The 24805-nt window shown below is 43.5% G+C and overlaps 1 protein-coding gene across 1 annotated transcript in view; it reads right to left on the bottom strand.

Moving 5' to 3' along the window:
• Positions 1-22343: 22343 nt before the first annotated feature.
• Positions 22344-24805, bottom strand: part of TMEM248 (transmembrane protein 248) — a 100571-nt gene continuing 98109 nt past the window's right edge. Inside the window, exon 7 of the mRNA XM_073616757.1 lies at positions 22344-24744. Coding sequence (XP_073472858.1) covers positions 24724-24744 — 21 coding nt within the window. The 3' untranslated portion in view covers positions 22344-24723. The remainder of the gene's footprint in view (positions 24745-24805) is intronic.

Genomic DNA, 24805 nt, shown 5'->3' with positions numbered 1-24805 from the left:
ACCAAAATAAATACATTTTTAAAAGCCTTTAAAAGCCTTTACAGGTTACCACTTTAGATTTACAGAGGAGGTCTACTGCTAAAATTACTGCCCTCGATCTGACCGTCGCGGTGATACCTCACATGCATGGTGCAATTGCTGTTTACATTTGACGCCAGACCGACGCTTGCGTTCGCCTTAGCGCGAGAGCAGGGGGGACAGGGGTGCTTTTTTTTTTTTTTTTTTTTTTCTTTATTATTTTTTTGCTTTTTTATCTTATTTTAAAACTGTTCCTTTCATTTTTTTTTTTTTTTAATCATTTTTATTGTTATCTCAGGGAATGTAAATATCCCCTATGATAGCAATAGGTAGTGACAGGTACTCTTTTTTGAAAAAATTGGGGTCTATTAGACCCTAGATTTCTCCTCTGCCCTCAAAGCATCTGACCACACCAAGATCGGTGTGATAAAATGCTTCCCCAATTTCCCAATGGCGCTATTTACATCCGGCGAAATCTAAGTCATAAAATGCTCGTAGCTTCCGGTTTCTTAGGCCATAGAGATGTTTGGAGCCACTCTGGTCTCTGATCAGCTCTATGGTCAGCTGGCTGAATCACCGGCTGCATTCTCAGGTTCCCTGTTGAGACAGGAGAGCCAGAGAAAAACACAGAAGACGGTGGGGGGGGGGCATTCTCTCCCACTGCTTGTAAAAGCAGTCTAGAGGCTAATTAGCCGCTAGGATTGCTTTTACATTAAAGCCGACCGCTGGCTGAAAAGAATGATACCAAGATGATACCTAAACCTGCAAGCATCATTCTGGTATAACCACTCAAAGTCGTGAATGCTGTACCTGAAGACAAAAAAATGGTTAACAATAAAGCACAGTAAACGGTAAAGTATAAAAAATTGCATACCTGAAAAGCAAACATGATAAAACATAATAACAATAAAACATTGCAGAATAGAATACAGTAAAAAAGAGCAGAAGAATAGAGAGAGAGAGAATAGAGAGAGAACAATAAAACGACAACTATTATTTTTTATTTTATATTTTTGTTTGTGTTTTTTTTTTTTTTACACTTTTTTTGTAACTGTAACTTTTATAACTGTAACCGGTTCCAGGTTCGGGTCTCTCAAAATGCGATGGCATCTTGGGAGACCCTGTGAAAGTGTGCCTAGTCTGTGCAATGCTGTACCCTACGCTAATACTCAACTAGTGAATGGTAGCGTTCAAAACATTCACCAATGCAAAGACCAGGATTGTCAGGACAGGAGGGTCACGCCTATATCCGCGTTTGCTGCAGACAAAACATCTTTTTTGGGGGGGTTCGTTGGGTAGGGGTACTCGGGAGGACATAAAAATGCCTCTCATACAGCCGACTGCATTTGGTTGGGGATGTGAATGGGGAAGTACGGGCGCTGCAGAAGTGGTGGGTTCCCAATTAGGATTGGCGAATGCAGCACGAAGGGCATTATGGGCACGACGGGCCTGTGTTTGTCTTCTTGGTGGCAGCGGGACACTATTTGTGCTTGCCACCTCACCAGCTTGAACTGCACTTATGGGACTCGCCACGTCACCAAGTGTTACTGCAGTGCTGGTTTGACTACGACCGGGGTGTACTAGGCCGCTGGCGCTTGCCAGTTCACCAAAACGCTACCAAAAAAACTGTTAACGATCGCAGGGATCAGGCCTGACTCTGCGAACGCTGCAGTTATGCGTTTAGTGTTTTGTAAGTGACAGTGATCGATCGATACTGCACTTGGGTGGGCTGGGCTGGGCCGGGCGGAGGGGCAAAACGCAGGTGCTAGCAGGTATCTGGGCTGATCCCGCTAACACTGCGTTTTTGGGAATCCTAAACTGCTGGGGACGCTAGTATAGATCTGATCGGATCAGATATTGATGCGTTCAGATACTATACCACTAAGGGAGGTGTACGGTGCGTGCGTGGGTGTTAGCGCTACTGGCACTAACCTGACGCTGCCTGGGGCTGGTGCTTGCCATTTCACCAAAACGCTACCAAAAAAACTGTTAACGATCGCAGGGATCAGGCCTGACTCTGCGAACGCTGCAGTTATGCGTTTAGTGTTTTGTAAGTGACAGTGATCGATCGATACTGCACTTGGGTGGGCTGGGCCGAGCCGGGCGGAGGGGCAAAATGCAGGTGCTAGCAGGTATCTGGGCTGATCCCGCTAACACTGCGTTTTTGGGAACCCTAAACTGCTGGGGACGCTAGTATAGATCTGATCGGATCAGATATTGATCCGTTCAGATACTATACCACTAAGGGAGGCGTATGCTGCGTGCGTGGGTGTTAGCGGTACTGGCGCTAATCTGACGCTGCCTGGGGCGACGCATATCACCGCCGGGCGATCAGGGGGCTAAATCTTTATTCGGTAATAAACGGCGGGTGCCCTGACACTATAAAAAATAAACAAACTAACCAGCGTCACCCGTAACGGTTATACAGTGATCAGTGGTGAAAGGGTTAACTAGGGGGCAATCAAGGGGTTAAAACATTTATTCGGTAGTATATGGGGGTCCCTGTCGCTATAAAACGCTGACGGCGAACCTAAATATTTACCTCACTAACTAGCGTCACCAACGACACTAATACAGCGATCAGAAAAATGATCGCTTAGCGACACTGGTGACAGGGGGTGATCAAGGGGTTAAAACTTTATTAGGGGGGGTTAGGGGGGTATCCTAGACCTAAAGGGGGCATAACACTCACTGCCCTAACACTGTAACTGTCACAAACTGACACCAATACAGTAATCAGAAAAAAAAAACAAAAAACAAAAAAAAAAAACAGCTTGGTGTCAGTTTGTGACGGGGGGGGGGGTGATTGGGGGGGATCGGGGGGCGATCGGGGGGGGGGATCGGGGTGTTTTGTGTGCCTGGCATGTTCTACTGTGTGTGTGTGTGTTGGTGCACTCACATTGCAGTCTTCTCTCCTCGGCCCGGAACGGAAAATACCGAGCCGAGGAGAGATGACATCATTTCCTCTGCCTCTGTGTACAATACAGAGGCAGGGAAATGATCCCATTGGCTGGGAGCGATCGCGAGGGGGGGCCACGAATGGATGGCCTCCCCCTCACCACCGATCGCCGTGGGAGATTTGCCGACCGCCGCAGGCACCGGGGGGGGGTCCGATCGGACCCCCCACCCGCGGGCAGGCAAGGACGTACCTGTAAGTCCTTTTGCCTGCCCGTGCCATTCTGCCGACGTATATAGTCGTGCGGCGGTCGGCAAGTGGTTAAGGACCCCAGAACGAGAAGAACAAGTGGTCCACAGGGGGCAACTTCTTATGAAACAGGACTTTGGAAAAGGTGATCATTTATGTCTGCCAGCCACTCTTTTCCCTCCAGCTTGACACATGGACCGTGGCATCAGTCACAAGCAGTTATGGCTGCCTTAGTAAATGAGCATGGGATAGAGCCAGGGTTCACCACAGTTGTTTTTATAACATACCACTTCTTGTTTTACCTGTTACCAAAAGCTGAACATCCCTTCCAGAGATTACAAAAAGATATATCCAGATGCCCAAGTTAGGATCTTACAAGTATGCATTTTGTCTGTATGGACATGTTTTTTGGATGTCCAGTGGCAAATGCTACTGCAAAGGCCACAGTAAAAAGTGTTATCAGAACTAGTTTGTAAATATAGAGTGCAGAAAGTACAGAGAGTAACAGAGGAAATCATTTTTATAGGAGAGTCCTTACTAGAAGTTTTGAAGTTTTATTTTTACACCCCTTACTGTCTACAATGTAGCGGACAAAGTAGAGTAAGAAACTAGAAAACTTTTGCCTGAATGTTTTCTTATATTTTATCAAGCCTCTAAGGGGGATATTGGACTCTCTCCCTATGGCATTTGGTTTGGGAGTGTGTTACTCACTTGCTTATATTTTGTCTCAGCAGCTGAAGTTCTCCATTCGGATCTCACAGAGACTGTTGCTGATCTTTTTTTTTTTTTATATAATCTTTATTTTTGGATATATTTTCTTGACAAAACATTCAAAGAGAGACAAATAAATGCCAAACAAGACACAAAATAATACACATTATAGTAAGAAACTGCATAACCATTTGCTCATGTGTCTTCGTAACATACAAAATGGACACGCCCTATTGGTCATTTATCATAAAGGGACTAAGAGACAGAGGTGACAATTAAAAGGTGTGCAAACATATGAGTCATATCATCATGGGTTTGTCTCTAATCCTACAAAGTGACAAAAGTAGTAAGCATGGGCGCATCCTACTTCTTCTAATAGATGGTTATAGCCAATTGGCATGCAGAATCTGCAAATGAGAATCTTGAAACCAAAAATAATAAAGAAAAGAAAAGAAAGGAAGAAAAATGCACTCATGACACATCAGGTAATATTTCTGTAAGTCGCCTCTTCAGAGGTCAAATCTAGTCTAAGTAGAGTAAATAACTTATGCTAAGGGCTGTTCTTCTCCTGCCGGGATGGGATCTCCCAGCTCCTCGTCAGTGGTTGCCTTTTCGGCATAATGCTTCCAAACAGCCCATACACTATACCATTTATCATATCTATCTTTGCACTTCGCCATCCACTCCTCTGCAGCCATAATTTCATTCACCAAGCGGATCCAATCTGATCGGCTTGGGATTGCACTACTTTTCCAATGAGTGGGAATGAATCTTCTGGCTGCGTTCAAAAGGTGAGGTGGTACTGATTTTCGATAAAGGCCGAGAGGAATAGATGGGACGTGCAAGAGGAAGCCCAAGGGAGAGTCCGGCAAGTCAATATCCAAAATAAGTTTTATCTGAGATCTGATATCCTGCCAGTAAGGACGCAGTTTTGGGCAGTCCCACCAAATATGCATGAAGGAACCCCTTTGTCCACATTCCCGCCAACAAGTGACTGAGGAGGTCGGAAATATTTTAGCGAGTTTTGTGGGTATTCTATACCATCTTGTTAGTATCTTAAACCCATTCTCCTGCATTTTTGTGTCTACTGAGCTGGTATGCGTAAGACGGTATAGAAAATCTAACTGCATGTCAGAGAACTCATAGTTTAAGTCCCTTTCCCACTCCTTAATGTAACTCGGTTTCCCCAAAGGTATCCGCCTTAACAGTAGATCGTAGAGGACAGATATAGAGTGAGGTATTGAATTAGCGGCCATTAGCTCCCCTACCTCGTCCACCCCTTCTCAAAAGGGGTGGATGAGGTAGGGGAGCGTATGGTTTGATGCAAACCATGTGCAAAATGCTGAAGCTGCCCATATCTCCAGCCATCCATTGGGAAACTGCCATATTGGGATCTAAGAGATTCCAGTGAAAGTAATCCCTGGTCCTGAAAAAAAACGGCCGCACCTCACCTCTCCATCTGCCGTCCACGTGCGAAAGAAAGATGGGTGTTCCCCCGGGACAAACCATGGGAAGCCACTCAGGGGGGTCAGTGGAGAAAAAGGGGGTGCCAGCTGTCCTGAATCATTCAGTGCGTCCCATATCTTCAATGCATGGACTGTCAGGGGGGAAACATAAAAGAGGACAAGCCTCTATGAACCTGGGGCAACCAAGGGGCATGTGATAGATTGCGGCCTGCTAAAAATTTTTCTAATGAAACCCAAACCCTAGTGGTCACTCCGTGGTGCCAGTCCAAGATCCGTTGTAGGGCAATCGCCTCATAATACTTGTGGAGATCTGGGACTCCCAGGCCTCCCCACTGTTTTGGTCTCTGCAAGGTGCGAAGCGCCAACCTGGAACCTCGCCCCTTCCAAATGTATTTTATAAACACACTATTGAGGCTCGAGAAGAAAGACCTGGGTAAAAAAAATAGGCACCATCTGTAAGTAGAACAAAATACGCGGGAGCACGTTCATCTTTAACACACTGACTCGGCCCATCTATGAAAAGGTTTCCCTGTCCCAGCCCTGCAGATCTGATTTTATAGTGGATAATAGTTGAGTGTAATTATTATCATACAGCTGGGAGCCATGTGGGGTGAGATATACTCCAAGGTACTTTAAACGATTACTACACCACTGAAAGGAAAAGGAAGATTGCAACCGTGTACGCAAATTGTGGGAAACATTCAGGGGTAAGATCTCTGATTTAGTATAGTTTATTTTAAAGTTGGCAATAGAGCCAAAGGTCTGTAATTCTTCCATTATATTGGGGAGGGAGATCAGCGGGTCAGCTACGTAGAACAAAACATCATCTGCGTAGGCTGATAGTTTATGTTCCTGGGATCCAACGTCTAAGCCCTTGACATTAGGATTGGTTCTTATCCTATTGAGCAATGGTTCCAAGGTAAGGGCAAAGATGAGAGGGGATAAAGGACACCCCTGTCTGGTCCCGTTCTCAATAGAGAAGGGGTCAGAAAGTATACCATTTACCTTGACTCATGCTTCTGGGTGCTATGCAACGCTAATATCCATGACAACATTTTAGATCCCAGTCCCAACTTAGTCAGAACTGCTCAAAGATATATCCAATCCACCCTGTCAAATGCCTTCTCCGCATCAGTGGAGAGCAGGAGACAGGGTGGATGGTCAGCCCGCGTCTGCGCCCAGTGGATCAGCTGAATTGCCCTATTGGAATTGTCTCTCACTTCTCTGCCGGTTATAAACCCTGTTTGATCTGGATGAATGACGGATGGCATAATAGGTTGTAAGCGATTCGCTAAGACCTTTGCCAGGATTTTTATGTCCGTATTTAGGAGCGAGATAGGTCTATAGTTACTGGGGACCGTATGATCTTTCCCATCCTTGGGAAGGACCGTAATATGTGCTAGTAGGCCCTCTTTAGGCATAACCGTACCCGAGGCTAACGCATTAAAATAAGTACACATGGGGCCAGACAGTTGAGGGAGGAAAGCGCGGTAATACGAATTTGTGTATCCGTGAGGGCCTGGGCTTTTCCCTTTTGGCAGATCTTTGACTACAGTTTTTAATTCTGTCTGAGTGATAGGGACTTCCAGATTTTTGCTGGTTTGGGCAGTGAGTAGGGGAGCCTGAGCTTCTGTCAAGTAATCCATAATATGAGCTAATTTCTGGTCAGAAGTCAAATTGGGAAGCGTGTCAGGAAGCTGGTATAACTGAGCATAATACTCTCTAAACGCAGCCGCTATCTTCGATGAATGGATCACAGGTTGTCCATTCCCAGACTGAAGTTTATGTATGTGGTTAGAGGTCTGTTGTCATTTTAAAGCTCTGGCTAACAACCGCCCACACTTATTCCCATATTCGTAAAACTTGTGGGAGACATAGCGAAGTCGGGCACAAATCCGAGTGTCTAAAAGGGTGGCTAGTTCTAAGCGAAGGGACTGGAGTTCTGATGTCAATTCTGCAGTGATACTACGCTTATGTGTGAGTTCTGCCTTGTGAATCTTTCCCAAAAGGGGTTGAAGGTCTCCCTCCCTTGCTTTCTTCAGTCTTGCACCCTGGGAGATAAAATCCCCCCTAATCACCGCCTTGTGCCCCTCCCAAATAGAAGACCACCCCACATCTGCCGTAGAATTTTCGGCAAAATAGCGGGAGATAGTATCTGACACGCTGTTAGAGGCCACAGTATCATCCAGAATGTTCTCATTCAGACGCCAGGGGGACAATAGATGTATAGCTACAGATACTGGAGCATGGTCCGACATGGTAATTGAACCCATCGATCCCCCTGCCAGCGTCTCTAGGGAAAATTGGTACATCATCACCATGTCAATGCGGGTGTTTACGGCGTGAGTCGCTGAGTAGTAGCTGAAATCTTTTTCTGAGGGATGAAGCAATCTCCAGCAATCGACAAGGTGATGTGACTGTAAAGTTTTCCTAAAATGTTTAAGGAAGGCAAATGAGTAAACAAAGATAGGGAGAAGGGGCAATCACTTACCCGGGACTTTAACGGTGCTTTGGATACTAGGTGCATAAAACTGAACAAACCATATGCAACTAAATATATAAAAAACACTTTTTTATTTAACAATACATAGTAACAAAAACAAATTATTTTAATTTTTAAAAAAGCAACAAATCCACTTTATTGAAAAGGCAATGGAGGACCATCAGACTAAGGATACCATTCTGTTACTCGACATGTTTCGCTCACATTCTTGAGCTTCATCAGGAGTTATGGTATATATATAGGTCTCAACTGAGGATAACAGAAATATAAATGTGAATCAACAGGGTAGGTAGGAACCATGCTACCAGTGCATGGAGAAAAACTAGTTACATACAGCAATACACAATTCAATCAGATGTATTTGTAGATATTTACACTGCGTTACTAGAAATCACATTATAGTAAATCTGTGTTGATGCCTTAATGGTGACAAACAATACCAATAGACAAAAAAGTTAATAAATATATAAGTATAACCATCTTACCAAGCCAGTTTAAACGAAAAATCAATATATGTTGATTATGAATGTGGGAACGCAAAACATCGCATTTCCACGGCTGCGCAGGTCTCCAATACCGGTGTCCTCCCAGCGTAATGGTCACAGAGGGGCTAAATGTTTCTAATGACTAATCACAAACTGTGAATATAATAATAAAAAGCATAATCAGAAACCCCAATATGGCAATTGCAATGCTTGAGGCAGTTGCAGGGGTTAAAAGAAACAATTTTTTACCTTGGGTTGAATCAAAGGTGTGTATAGTATAAATAAAGGGCCAATTTAACGCCTTATTGAAATATGGAATCGCTGGTTTCAGGGTCTCTGAATAGAGGCATCTTACCAGGGACTGGACGCTAAGGACGCCACGATCCAGCAGCACACATACGCTGCAAAATAGAGATAAATGTACCAGGTATCAATAATAATCATTCATACCAGCATTGGTAATGACAGTACAAGACATAATAGTGAGGGAATCCATTACCTGAAGGAGATAACCGGGCAGGCACGGAAGGGGAGAGGGATACAGCCTCCCCTTTGAACCGAGGAGCCTCTGACAGAGGGTGGCGGCATAGAAGCCGCACTAAATAGACCCGTCCATCGCGGCGGCGTCTGACGTCACCGCTGCGATGCGGACAAACAGTGAGGCATTCCAATTCACGGATGCAGAGTGACAGTGGGGGGGGCGGGTAGAGTGTACGTGACGTACACTGGCCGCCTGCGCCTGCGCTTGGAGTTAACATACCGATCGTGTGTAAGGGGCTGAATGCGCGTGCGCAAGCCAGCGGTAACACAGGCATTGGAATCTCACTCCACGCGCACGCATCTGATTGAATTGTGTATTGCTGTATGTAACTAGTTTTTCTCCATGCACTGGTAGCATGGTTCCTACCTACCCTGTTGATTCACATTTATATTTCTGTTATCCACAGTTGAGACCTATATATATATACCATAACTCCTGATGAAGCTCAAGAATGTGAGCGAAACATGTCGAGTAACAGAATGGTATCCTTAGTCTGATGGGCCTCCATTGCCTTTTCAATAAAGTGGATTTGTTGCTTTTTTAAAAATTAAAATAATTTGTTTTTGTTACTATGTATTGTTAAATAAAAAAGTGTTTTTTATATATTTAGTTGCATATGGTTTGTTCAGTTTTATGCACCTAGTATCCAAAGCACCGTTAAAGTCCCGGGGACGTGATTGCCCCTTCTCCCTATCTTTGTTTATTTTATTTCTTATATGGGATGTGGTGCTAAGGGAAAACTATTCCTGTCCTCCATACATCAGATTGAATATCTAAGGGCGTTACCCGCCCATCACAGCTTGAGGACAGCAATAGTTCCCCAACCTCTTTTTACTAATTAATTGCCATAATTATTGTTTGAAAATGAAAGTTTGCAACTTAGGCAAAATCGTGTAAAAAATGTTGTTGTGATATTGTGCATATTAACGCAGTATTTACATTTATTTGTTTTCTCTTTTTACTATTATCTTGTGTTTCCTTCTGTCTCTGAGGTTACCAGTCAATATGGCAAATTATTGTGGCAGTGCCTTTGATGGTCTCATGAACCACATCCAGAAGTCTCAGAACGCATCCAGTGGAGGCTTAACGATGGATCGATTTTTCTCTATGTTACAATGAATGCTTGAGAAAAAATCCAGGTTATTCTGGAACAAATGGTATTTCTCTAAATATATGGAAGATCACATAGAGCCATGGGGCCTTAGAATTCAAATTTTTCCTTCCATTACCCATGTTGACATGGATTTCAGGCAGGAATGGGAAGAAAATTTGCAAACCTGTTCCCTCAAAATGATGGAACTCCTTTGCAAACAATACTCGAATGACCTTGTCTCAGTTGACAAGGAAATTGAGAAACTATATGTAGACAATCAATCTATTACTCTGAATGACCTTTTCCCTACACGGGAGGGCACCCTTAATACAGACCTAGAGGGATATGTCACGGAGATCTTGAAAACAAAGGAAAAGAAATGCATTAGGGATAAGTTGGCATATGACAATAAACAAGCAATGGGGCCAAAAAAACAACAAGTTCAAAAAACGCAATAACCAAATGCGTAATCCTAAACAGCCTTCTAGTGAACCCAACGATTCTGACTCATCTATCTCTTCTGCTTCCTCCTCTCAAGTACATGACATGAGAAGTACTAGAACTCAGAAAGTAACCAAATACAACAAGGATAATGGAACTACGGGCACTATAAGACGCACTCCGAGCACAAAAGCCCCTATGATCACTCGTGCAAGTATGGCTAAAAATTCAGCAACCCACGCACTGGGTCACAGTGATGTTCACTTGAGCACTTCTCTTACTAACACTTCCCTCACACCATCTCTAATCTCACAGGTAAGCAATGTCAATCCAGTGCCCTCACAATCGGATTTTTGCCCAGCACCGATTTTCTCCCAACCTGTCATGGATTCCAGAAAGGTGGGGATTGCAGACCAATTGAATCCGAAAATGCAGAGAACCAATTTGAAGTCATAAAGCTTTCCTCCTATCCCCTTTTCAGTGAACAAATATCTGTACTTAAACTCGGTCTAGCTTTCTGCCCGGTTCAAAGAATAGATCAATTTGAATTAATCAAAGATATTAATCTTTTTTCTAGAAAATTAATGTTTAAAGTTTTATTTGACAAATCCAACACATCTGCCAAGGATCCGGCCTTGACCAGCTCTGACTGGGAAGGCATGACCTTTGCAGACATTCGAGCCATGGAGGAGCTGATGGAGCTGTGGGAGGAGGGGGGCCTGGAGGAGATTGACCTTTTGGAGGCCGACTCCCTTGTTTCCATCCCCAGCCCCTCTCCTCACACAAAGTAGAAACAAAGTAAAAACACCCTCCTTTCATTCTTGGACAGTTTTAAGACCAATAGATTTAATTTGAAGTTTACCTTTGATGTAAGTCAACATCACTTGATTTTTCTAGATGTCCAAATTCTAGTTAATGAGGATGGAAGCGTTAGGACCACCCTATACAGTAAACCATCGGCTGGAAATTCATTACTCCATGCCACCAGTTTCCACCCCGTTCCTCTTATCAACAACCTGCCATACGGACAGTATCTCAGAGTCAGACGGAACTGCAGTGACGATGCTGACTTTGAGAAGGAGGCCAAACTGCTTCAGTCCCGTTTACGCGAACGGGGCTACAGCAATAAGTGCCTAAAAAGAGCTTATCTGAAAGCTAAAAAGCAAAACAGATCTATGCTCATACATCGAGTAAAGCCCAAGGAGAGTGACTCCAATGTTCGAATAATTACTAGATTCTCGGGTCAACAGAAACAAGTTCGAGATATTATTCAGAAATATTGGTATCTCCTCATGGGGGATGACAAAGTCTCGAAACATCTAAAAGTCTACCCAGAAATTACATTCAGGCGCTCTCTTCGAGATGCGTTGGTGCATAGCCACCATGATACTAATATCAATTCAACACCTGAATCCAGAAAGGGCTGCAGGCCCTGTCATAAATGTCAGTTCTGCAGATTTATATACGCTGCCAGGAGTATCATGCTCCCCAATGGTCGTTTTTTCAAACCAAGCTTTTCTGTTACTTGCCAATCTATTGGAATCGTATACATCATGATATGCGAATGCCAGAGCTTCTATGTTGGCAAAACAAAACGTCCCTTCTTCTGTAGAATCAGGGACCATGTGTCCCTGGTCCACAAGAAGAAAATGGTAACCCCAATCAGTCGACATATGGGTCTATATCATAACTTCGACAGCAGTAAAATGCACTTTTATGCCCTCGAGTATATCCCCCCCGGGGAGAGAGGGGGCAACTGCGATAAGTTACTCTTACAACGGGAGGTCCGCTGGATTCATGACCTCTCGGCTTTGAAACATCCAGGCCTCAATGATGCCTTCAGCTTCAAACCATTTCTATAAGTTTATATTGACCAATGGTGGTTTGGACATGAGATTTCTCCATACCCCTCAGAGGTTCACATCTTCTGTTTTCTTCTTTTCCCTTTTTTCTTCGTCCCAACCCCTTTCTCATTGTTTTCCTCCTTTTGCCTTTTCTTACTTTTCCTCTTCCATCTTATTTTATTTATTTCAGTGTATTAGATTCGTGCCTATATCTCTTTATATGATCTGTATGCAATTGTATTATGTTAGTGTGCAGAATTTAATCATTGTACTTTTTCCATTGTCTTCTTTGCTATTTTGCTCCTAAGTGTGCATTATACCCTCTTTCCAGGCCTGCTTTATGTTTGGTACACAATCAGTTGATTTATCAATGGATTTTGCAGCCAGTCTCCTCTGCATGGTGTCTCTCCCTTCTTCTTTGGTTCATACGGACACCAGGGGCACCCAGGGGTTCTGTGAGTAATCAATCACTCACCCCTGGCAGCCCTAGAGGCGCACATTCCTACCGGATGCAAAAACAGGCAGCTGTAGGGACTATAGACCTTAATTCACAGAATGATCTTTATCCACTTCACTGCTGTATGTGCCCTTGTTTGGCCCTTCCAAATATATTAGCAGCTATGTGATTGACTCCGTCCCGTGTTTTAGACCAAACTAATTTTAATTCATTTTTTCTACTTGTTTTTTTACCATCACCTGGCAGACACTGTGTTTTTTGCCCAATAAATACTGGTCACTGCGTAGCCCTTCTCCCTATGACTGAGAGGCGCTGCAGGACTCCTCAGATGGAGTGAGATTCCAATGCCCGTGTTACCGCTGGCTTGCGCACGCGCATTCAGCCCCTTACACACGATCGGTATGTTAACTCCAAGCGCAGGCGCAGTCGGCCAGTGTACGTCACGTATGCTCTACCCGCCCCCCACTGTCACTCTGCATCTGTGAATTGGAATGCCTCACTGTTTGTCCGCATCGCGGCGGTGACGTCAGATGCCGCCGTGATGGACGGGTCTATTTAGTGCGGCTTCTATGCCGCCACCCTCTGTCAGAGGCTCCTCGGTTCAAAGGGGAGGCTGTATCCCTCTCCCCTTCTGTGCCTGCCCGGTTATCTCCTTCAGGTAATGGATTTCCTCACTATTATGTCTTGTACTGTCATTACCAATGCTGGTATGAATGATTATTATTGATACCTGGTACATTTATCTCTATTTTGCAGTGTATGTGTGCTGCTGGATCGTGGCGTCCTTAGCGTCCAGTCCCTGGTAAGATGCCTCTATTCAGAGACCCTGAAACCAGCGATTCCATATTTCAATAAGGCGTTAAATTGGCCCTTTATTTATACTATACACACCTTTGATTCAACCCAAGGTAAAAAATTGTTTCTTTTAACCCCTGCAACTGCCTCAAGCATTGCAATTGCCATATTGGGGTTTCTGATTATGCTTTTTATTATTATATTCACAGTTTGTGACTAGTCATTAGAAACATTTAGCCCCTCTGTGACCATTACGCTGGGAGGACACCGGTATTGGAGACCTGCGCAGCCGTGGAAATGCGATGTTTTGCGTTCCCACATTCATAATCAACACATATTGATTTTTCGTTTAAACTGGCTTGGTAAGATGGTTATACTTATATATTTATTAACTTTTTTGTCTATTGGTATTGTTTGTCACCATTAAGGCATCAACACAGATTTACTATAATGTGATTTCTAGTAACGCAGTGTAAATATCTACAAATACATCTGATTGAATTGTGTATTGCTGTATGTAACTAGTTTTTCTCCATGCACTGGTAGCATGGTTCCTACCTACCCTGTTGATTCACATTTATATTTCTGTTATCCACAGTTGAGACCTATATATATACCATAACTCCTGATGAAGCTCAAGAATGTGAGCGAAACATGTCGAGTAACAGAATGGTATCCTTAGTCTGATGGGCCTCCATTGCCTTTTCAATAAAGTGGATTTGTTGCTTTTTTAAAAATTAAAATAATTTGTTTTTGTTACTATGTATTGTTAAATAAAAAAGTGTTTTTTATATATTTAGTTGCATATGGTTTGTTCAGTTATATGCACCTAGTATCCAAAGCACCGTTAAAGTCCCGGGGGCGTGATTGCCCCTTCTCCCTATCTTTGTTTATTTTATTTCTTATATGGGATGTGGCGCTAAGGGAAAACTATTCCTGTCCTCCATACATCAGATTGAAGGCAAATGAGTGTGTGGAACGCCCTGCAGATGTGTCTAGCCTAGGATCAGGGCTGACGTAGAAATTGCCCCCCACAATCAATTGTCCCTCCCTAAAATGGGAGAGGGACTCTAGAAGAGAGTCCAAGAAGGTCAGTTGGTGGGTGTTTGGTGCATACACGGTTGCAAACGTAAATTTACGGCCTAGGATGGTGCCTTTAATAAAGATATATCTGCCAGTTGTGTCAGTCAGCTGATCCTCCAGGATAAATGGACATTGTTTATGTATAGCTATTGCCACACCACTCGATTTGGCTCGAGGGGAATTACTAAAAAACCACTGGGAATACAGGTGAGTGGGAAGGCGGGGGACCAAGTCAGTGCGAAAGTGTGTCTCCTGCAATAGAAGGATCTGTGCCCTCATGCGTTTGGTCTCGAGCCACAACTTACTGAGTTTATTGGGCGAAGACAACCCTCGGACGTTGTACGATACCACTTTCAGAGATGCCATAGGGTGGTGAAGTCAAGGAAGGGTCTCCAACCCCGGACAGGTGGAACAGCAAATTTGCAGAAAGTTGATTCATAGCTCTGTGAGTGCTGAGAAAACAAAAGGTAAGCATAAGAATGCATAAAACAAAACAAAAAGACAGTTAAAACAACCAACAGGGAGGATGCCATAAGGGCCCTCCAAACAGACCAACCAACGCCAGTCAGGGACCTCCATCCGGTCAACCGACCAAAAAAAGGATGAAGGTCAGCGAGCAGCGAGGGGTCCCAGATAGGGGACTGAACCAACAAGTGCGAGTCCGCCCAGAGCCGTCACTCACAGCCAGCAAGAAGGGCTTAGCAGCAGTTACAATGTGCCAGCCCGGTGTGCTGTAACCGCAGCAGCTACAATAAAAGTCGCTATATTTCACGAAGTAAGAAACAGGGGGGGGGAAGAGCAACCTGTAAACAAGAACAAAGGTTAGGGAGTCACAAGAATCATTTAGGATCTCCTCGGAAGAAAGGGATGAAGGGGCGAATGTGGGTCATCCCGGTGAGACTCTTCTCCCGATTTGCGTCTATTCCGACCTCTGCGGCGAGAAGTACGCCAGGGTTGAGGGCATGCGGGGAGTGGTATCTCCGGAGCGGACCTCCAATCTGGGATGTCAATAGTAGGTAGATCCAACTGTTGCAGGAACCGTGGCAATTCTTCCCTGGAGCGTAGAACAACTTGTCTGCCATCTTTAGTTACCGACAGTTGAAACGGAAATCCCCATCTGTAAATCAGCTTAGCGTCTTGCAGGGCCTCCAATACCGGCTTAAGTGCCCGGCGTTGCATCAGGGTGCGCCTGGAGAGATCTGGAAAAAGGGATATTTTCGCTCCATCAAAGTCCACGTGGCGGACACCTCTGACGTGAAGCATTATGCTTTCCTTCAAGGAATACTTGTGTAATTTGCAAATAATGTCTCGTGGTTTATTTGGATCCTCTGAGGGCGGACGAAGGGCCCTGTGAGCCCTGTCTATTTCAATGTAATCAGGTGCAGTGTGGCCTAGGATCTGTTTAAAAAGACCCTGCAGGGATGGGACTATATCTTTAGGTCCAGTAGCTTCAGGCATGCCTCTGACGTGAATGTTAACTCTGCGACTCCTGTTTTCAAAGTCATCTATTTGGTCAATTAAGGAGTTAATCCTGCGTTCCTGTGTCTTACAGCCTTCATGGAGATTTTGCAGAGCAGGAGTAACAACCTCCCATTGAGCTTCCAGATCCTCCACTCTACCCCCAATGTGAGCTGTGTCTGCCTGCAAGGCCTCAATATCCTGCCTACAAGCCTTCTCCACCCTGTTAACACAGTTCCAAGTCTGTCTTTGTGGGGCGGGCCAGAATGTGAGCCTGCAAGTCTGAGTCCCCTAGTGCATCCCCCAGAGCTGCAGGAGGAGCAGAGCTAGCAGGGGAGGCAGGCAGAGGGAGAGAAGGAGAAGGTGGCTTTGGAGAGGGAATAGGAGAGGCAGCGCAAGCAGCCTGATGTTTACCGGTCGGCACCATCTTGGATGTCCCCGAAGCGTTACAGCGGGGCTCTGTAAAGTAGAGATCCAGGGAGCCCGATTGGTTCCGGTGGTTCCGCTGAGGCTGCGGAGATGTCCGCCGTCTGGATGGCATGGTTTGGGGTCAGAATCCTCCCAGGAAAGCTGCTGCAGGTGCAGTTTAAGCTGTGAGCTGACCGGAGCTCTCTCTCAACACGTCCTCACACGTGCATGCCGCGGCCACGCCCCCTTGCTGATCTTTTAAGGTTTTTGACTCATTTATGTGTTTTCTCCCCAATTCCAGATCCTAAAAGTTTGGAAGGATCTAAAACTAAAGCCAGGTGACTTGTGGATTATTAAGAGACATTTATATATGTTTGGAGACTCAATACAGCATCTATTTCCTGTACAGTTTTTGCAAAACTTGAAGGAAAAGTCACCTGGATCAAACCAGACACTGCAAAAAATGACTAAATTAAAGAAATCTCTGTGTTTGATTTGTTTCCCTCTTGTGATCACAGTCTAGGGTACTTTTTGATTAAATTACTTTAATTGTAAGGGATATATATATATATATATATATATATATATATATATATATATATATATTTATATTTGAAAAGTAGTTTAGCCATGTTGAAGTCATATTTGTCTTTTGTACGTCTTCCATTTTATGTAGAATTGTCTGTGTTTACATATGCTGATAAGTCAGCATGCTCACAATTCAGCTAGAAGGCCATTCTGGCCACAGGAGTGTACAGCCAGTACTCTGTAAATATGTCTTATCAATCATTTGTTTTTCACAATGAAAAGTCATTTTGTAATGAAAAAGTTGCTCAGCTATTTTCTCCACAATGGAGTTTTTTTTTTTGCCTCTTTGGCCAGGACTACCTCCACCTAAGCGTGTGGAGGTTCCAGGTTAAAGGTGATAGCAGGTATGGTTAGTGATCAAAATATTGATCAAAAGAGGGGAGACTGTAATGGAAATTTGTATGTTCTGTATATAATTGTATTCTATTTTGTATGTATTGCATGCTGCCCTCACTGTGCACACAGCACTAATAATGTTTTCAGTACATGTTTACATTCTTTCGAGTCCTGATTAGAATTAGCCTGCCTATGTAACGCCCCTTGTTACCATAAACGTACAATTGTAATATTATTGTGATACCTACGTAATCATGTGCATAAAAACCTTCAATTGCGTCATAATAAAGAACAACAGTTATTTGGAAAGATGCTGAGCGTATCTTTTGTGTCTGTTCCCTACTGCAGTAGTCATTATTAATTTGGAACCACTAATCAATATGAGGATAAGAGTTGCCTATCATCAATTTAACTGAGTAATTTACAAAAAATTTTAACAGAAAAACTAGTTTTATTAAAATTTTCGGTCTTTAATTTGTTGCTCAAAAATAAAAATCGTAGAAGTGATCAAATACCATCAAAAGAAAGCTTTATTTGTGGGAACAAAATGATAAAAAATGTGTTTGAGTACAGTGTTGTATGACCGCGCAATTGTCATTCAAAGTGCAACAGCGCTGAAAGCTGAAAATTGGCCTGGGCGGGAAGGTGTCTAAGTGCCTGTTATTGAAGTGGTTAAAGATGAGCGGTGAAGACTAGAATCATTCAGCCAAATCCTGGGTGGACCAAGACTAGGTTGAAACAACATGTGTAACACTAGCAATTAATAGTGACACATGAATGCAACAATATACACAACTGACATAGGGTAAATAGAGAAGCCATCAATAGATGTAAGGAAAGTGTCCACTTTAAAGGAAAACCCCCAGACTGACCTAAATTACCTTTATCTTAATGAGAGATAGTATACTATAGAGACCAGTTAAGTGTCCCTTTTAAGAGTACTAACAATACTGTCCTAACAGCAAGGCCTTACACTATCTTCACTGGCAACGTTGGAGCTCTTTAAACAGTGATTCCTAGCTGCAGCAAAGAGATAACGAACAATGCAAGATACAAAAATCTCAGTTGATAGCAACACTATTTGTAAACCAAGAGAATGTTGCAGGTGTTCTGTGCTGAAAGTGTAGTACTTGGCAAACAATGGAATCTGTGGACTAAAGCCCCCTCACCAATCCTGATAGACCTCAGAGTCACCCAGTAGAGCAACAAACGATTCTTCCTTACAGGTGGACCAGAACAGGGATCCGTCTGTGGACTCAGCGATCTGGTTCCACAGTATTCAGCGCTGCTGCAGGTTATCCTTCTGCCAGCAGCTGACAGCTGGACTTGCTGGGGCTGGAGCGGTGGACTGTGGATCACGTGCTAGGCCGCAATCCTCTTACAGACCAGTGGAGTGGTGCTCACACAGTGAGATCCAGGAAGCAAGAGAGCATGGGCCTGGTCCGCAGATCCCTATATAGTCTCCCCCACAACTCCTCTGCGAGCAGTCTCTTGGGAGATGCGGTTCACAGTCAATTCTGCGATATCAGCAATGCCTATTAAGGAAACTATATCTCCCACAATGCCTTTCTCTGTGCTTTAGGAGATGTCAGTAATGGAAATCCAGCACTAGGGGGACACAGAAGCAGGGATAGAATAGGGACAGAGTCTGCAAAGTCAGATCACCGTAGTCTGCTCCCGGCTACATAACTTTCACACAAACCAAAAATTATACACTTATCGGGATTTTGTTTTGCCAAAAAAAATTGGGCAGAATATTTTTGTCCCAAATTTATGAAACAAATCGATTTTATTGGATAGGTTTTATAACAAAAAGTAGAAAATATAATTTTTTTATATAACAAAAAACCCAATGGTGATCAAATACCAACAAAAGAAAGCTCTGCTTGTTTGAAAAAAAAAATATAAATTGAATTTGTCCAATTGCCTGTTAAAACAGCACAGTGCTGAAAAGCAAAAAATGCCCTGGTCATGAAGGGAGTGAAACCGTCAAGTGGTAAAAGAGACAGCCCACTTATTTTGGTTTATAATGGCATAAATATATACAGCTACATTTTTTAAGGTCCCTTTTACACCAGTGGACTGATCGGGTCCGCCTGTCAGTTTTTCAGGCAAACCCAATCGGACCACCCGTTGTTCTCCATTAGGGCGGCGAATGTCAGAGGATATGTGTCTGCTGACACCCGCCGGGCATCAGATCCAATAAAATCCACTAACAACAGACGTATGGCGATACATTCGCTATCTGTCCAGCAGATTGAATGACAATTGGATGGAAACTGACATGCAGTCCATTTCCATTCGACTGCCCCATAGAGGAGAGCAGGGCGTGTCAGTTTCCACTCTGCATAGCGGAGCAGACACTGACCTGTCATCTGCCTGCTCAGCAGGGGATCCCTCCGCTGAGCAGGCAGATGACAGGTCCCTATCTGCTCCGGTATGCAGAGTGGACACGGACACAGCCGCTCTCCTCTATGGGGAGAGGATGGATCCGCTCCATCTGAAAGGGGCCTAATTATTTTTATCTGCTATTTTGGGTGTTTTCTATAAAAAAACAAAAAAACAAATCAGGTACTATCCGCTTCCTGTTTGCCACGTTATCCTGGTCTTGCTTTTCACTGCACCTGAAAAATGGTGGCTATGACACAGTATCAATTAATTACAGCCTTGGAGCAGCACCCAGAATAATGGGGCATTTAAAATCCCAGATATACAAACTATGTCCAAAAGAGGGCATCCTGGGAGCAGGTGTCAAAATCTGACACCCAACTGGGATAGCCTCAGCAATACCAAGAAGGAACAAATGGGAAAGTGATTAACTGACTGCATTATCTCCTCTTATAAATATAGTCTATTGAAACATCTACAATGTTATTCGGCAAATACGCAATGGTTTCAAAAATTGTGTTCTTGATTATTGCAAAAGACCTTTTTCCACGATTTGATGCAGGAGCAAGAGGCTGCATGAAGCAGAGCCCTAGCGCAACATACAAAACCTTACCCCTGGACCACTCAGCTTACTTTTTTGAGAAAGGCAATAGAGGGAGAGAGCAATTAACTGTGTATGCATGTCATAATGCTTTTTGGTGTGGTAAAAGTATCCATTTAGTGTAAATTTTATGTCCATCACTATAGGAATGCATGATACATGTGCACATGTGCATTCCCACCGCAACAGTACATCAGCTTTTTTTTTTTTTTTTTTTTTAATTCAATAAAAAAATTGAACAAGAAAATATGTATTATTTACCCATTATTTGTTGCTTTGTTATAGGACCATATCCAACTGGTCGTAACAGGAGGGCAGAAATCAAGAGGAAAGTGAGGCTGAACCCTCCATCCCACAACTGGAACATCGGTAGAGTCAGAGGAGTCAGGGTTTTCTTTATCCTTTGCACGGTCTACCTTTCTGTATTTTAATATGCCTAGCTATTAGCATACTGGTGTTTTGGGCTGGCTCTGCCACCTACTAGGCACCAGAGAAGTAGCAGTAAAACAATGTCCATGCTTAAGCACCAGACACTGAAATGTACTTTGCTGTGAGGTGGAGTTGCCTTCACCTCACAGTACAAGTAAAGTCTTGGACACCGGGAGTGAAAGAGCAGCATGAAATTATGTGATCAGGTAAGTGATCACCAATGCTGGTGAAGAAGGGGGGGGGTTGGGGTGGAAGGGTTACACTTCATTGCTACCAACCAATAATTTGGGGGGTTAAATAGCAGTGCACCAGAGCACCAATGTTCCCACAAATAGAGCTTTATTTTGGTGGTATTTGATCACCTCTGCGGTTTTTATTTTTTGCTAAACAAATAAAAAAAGACCAAAAATTTTAATAAATATATTAAATTTAAAAAAAAAAAAGTTTTGCTTTTGTTTCTGTTCAAAAAATTTTGTAAATAAGTTTTCTCTTTCACTGATGGGCACTGATAAGGAGGCACCGATGAGGTGGCACTGACGATGGGCACTGGTAGGTAGCACTGATATGCAGCACTGATAGGCGACACTGAAAGGCTGCAAAGATGAATTCTTATGGGTGGCACTGATAGGCTTCAGAGACTCTTTACCTAGATCGCCGTTGCGGTGCGGGGGCGCGCATCGGCTTAATATCCTGATCACGTCATATGACATCTGGTCAGGATATTGAAACCACTTTGCCGCCGTCATTTTGCTATATGGCGGGCGGCAAGTGGTTAATATAGCGATCCCTGACACCAGTGCTGGGGTTTATTATTGCAGTCTTTGATACCAAAGATGGGGGAAGGGAATAGCAATGAGTACCCTAGACCAGCAGTTGCCAACCAGTAGTTTGTGGACCCTTTCACATATCTTAGATCAGGAGGTGATACAGTCCTGAAGTTTACACCCCTAATGCTGAACTTGCCTGCATTCCAGCACCACTGACACTGAACCCCAGCACCAGTGACTGCACCTTTATACCAGCTAGAACCTCCTTGCCACCCAGTAACTATAGCACTGCATAATAAGACTATTGTACCTTGTGGCACTACTTCCCCCTTTGTCACCTTTGCAGTGAAATCCAGAGAGGAGTAGAGGCTGCACCCATTGTTTCTATGTACTCAGCATTTGGCGCTGCCCACTTCCTCCCCAGAGCAGCCTGTAAAAAGGACAGCCAAACATCTGGAGGTGCTGTGCAAACTGTGTTTCTCCTTTGGGGAAGGGGGAGGAGGTGCACACTTCCCGACTTAGAGGAATGTTACTATCAAGCTGCTCACTGCCTACAGCAACCCTTCCATCACAGCAGCCATTTTCTGGAACTCCAACATAGACATTTAATTATTACTTTTAAGATAAGCATTTTATTTAAAATACCACTTATTTATTAGCTTCATATACTAAACTATTTAACTTTGATTATTATTATTTTAAACATACACATTCTATATTAGGCTTTAACTAAAACTCAATTATACTTATTGTATTCTTTTACGATAAATATAGGATAAGTCAGAGTCACAGTACCAGGGATAGCTTTATTCATAAAACCAAACAGCATTCCACATAAACCAGGAGGCCACAGTTTCCAGAGACTGAAGACTAATGGAGACAAAATCGAAAAACTAGCACAGCTGGCATTGGCGATGACCAGGATTCATTCAAAAGAACCCAAAACTGTTCATTGCTGATAAGACAGGACATGTTGAATTGTGCCGAGCCTCCTCTCCATGGCGGAGCTGCATTGTCAAGCAAGGTCAAGGAACAAACAATAGAAGGAAAAGCTGAAGTGACTGGTATTGCCACCTGTGGCTCTTAGATGAATGGTATGTCTATTGTGTTTTTTCAGCATAACCCCTGGAATATACTAGATCTACATCACTGATCTCTTTAAAATGGTAGACATTACTATCAGTTTCCAAACATAAAAATTGCTTCTTTTTTTGGTTTGCTTTACTAAAAAAAATGCAGTTTGTAAAATGAACAGAGACAACACAGCTAATATTTTAGGGCCTAAAGAAGTTTTCACTACAGTCAGTAAGTGCTGTGAGTAATAAATCTGCTGGTTTGATTCAGCCACAGGGCCCCTTTTCATGTGAGGTGCATTATCTCAAGGCAGCTGTCAGGTTGTTAACATGCTTCAAATCATATAAAAACGTACATGCACCCATTTGAAAATGCAGTGCACCGCAAAGCACAGGATGTAGGTTATGGTGCCATTCAAAATTAATTGCACCACACTGCAGTGCATGCATACCCATGTATTACTGTGAGTTTCCACGAGATAGGTGTAAAACCAGCATTATAGGGAATCTACAGTCCTCCTGAAATGCAGATACTTATTCCGAAAGGGAACAGTTTACTTTAAAACGTTAAGGCCCCTTTCACACTGGGGCGGTGGGGGCGTCGGCGGTACAACAGCGCTATTTTTAGCGCTGCTGTACCGTCGTCCTTGCAGCAGTATTCGGCCGCTAGCGGTGCGGTTTTAACCCCCGCTGGCGGCCGAAAAAGGGTTAAAATCCCTCGTACAGCGCGGCTATAGCCGCGGTATAGCCGCGCTGTCCCACTGATTTCAATGGGCAGGAGCGGTTTAGGAGCGGTGAATACACCGCTCCTTCACCGCTCCAAAGAAGCGGTTTGCAGGACTTTTTTCACCGTCCTGCCAGCGCACCGCTTCAGTGTGAAAGCCCTCGGGCTTTCACACTGAACAAACAGCGGAGGCTGTTTAGGGGCGGTTTGCAGGCGGTATTTTTAGCGCAATACCGCCTGCAAACCGCCTCACTGTGAAAGGGGCCTAAAGACAGTTTAGATATACTTAACCAGACAGCATTTTGCCTTTTCCTTTGTTGAAGTCAGTGTTAACATTAGTAAAAAGCAAACAGCATTTACCAAAAGCATTACACAATTTTGGGTTGCCCTACGTCAGGCAATCTGCTTCTCAAAACTGTTACTGTAAGCAAGCTACATACAGCCGAGTTTGGTAGGCAGCAGAAGGAAGCAGCCAATGCATTGTTACAGCAGCAACAGCTACTGGTTTCCTGCCCACTGCAGTTTTATACTACTATATGTGGTATGTCCTTTCCAAAGTAGCCAATGAAAAAGGTATGGGGGGGCAGATGATCTGCAAAAAATGAAAGTTGCCATCTCCAGAGTTTTTAAAATAATTTAAATAATTTTATTCTTCTGAATGGCAAAAAAATTGCACCTCCAATACATGTAGCAGGGTCCCGGTCACTAAAAGTGGCTCTGCTCAATTTTAATGATGTCAACTTTAAAGATACTACTGGTAGGACCACATTACAAATAGATGCTTTGCAAATAGGTCCAATTATTTCTGTAATGATTATGATTTCACATTCAAACCAACATTTGAATAATTAATGGATCTACAGACTCTCCAGAGCTGGTGTGCTATGAAGAATGATGCTTTTAGACATACAGCTAACAGAATAAAGGCCTTTTCCATGCAGCAACAACATTTCATCCTTTAATTCAAAAGGTATCATTTCTCTAGATACTGAAAAACAAATAAGTGCAGTGTTGCTTGAGATCAGGATCTCATTCATTAAACATATGAATGAATTAGGCAAGTCATACTGCCCACTATACACAGCCACTAAACATATCTACACAAGAAAACAATGGCTAGTCCACAGGTACAAGGAGTAAAACACAAGTTCCTGCGATGCAGTACATTTGCACCAAGCTTCTTTAAATGTACCTATTTATAAATATGTACAAATCAGTTACAGGCACTTGAAATGTCTTTGGTTGGAAGAAACCAACATTGCGAAGTTGTGTGTTCCTCCCTCCCCCCTAGAAGGACACATGACACATTCTCCTGGTGGGGTCAACAGGCAATGACTCCAGTTCATATCTGATGGTGCAGGAAGGATGGCTATGCTTCAGAAAGAGCAACCTGAAAAATAAAAAATGGTAAAATTTTTTTTACTTTGGAACAGGAAAAAAAAAAAAAAAAA

The sequence above is a fragment of the Aquarana catesbeiana genome, linkage group LG02, assembly GCF_042186555.1.
Source record: "Aquarana catesbeiana isolate 2022-GZ linkage group LG02, ASM4218655v1, whole genome shotgun sequence".
Lineage (NCBI taxonomy): Eukaryota > Metazoa > Chordata > Amphibia > Anura > Ranidae > Aquarana > Aquarana catesbeiana.
Note: the sequence above shows the minus strand (reverse complement) of the source record. Positions and strands in the feature narration are given on the sequence as shown.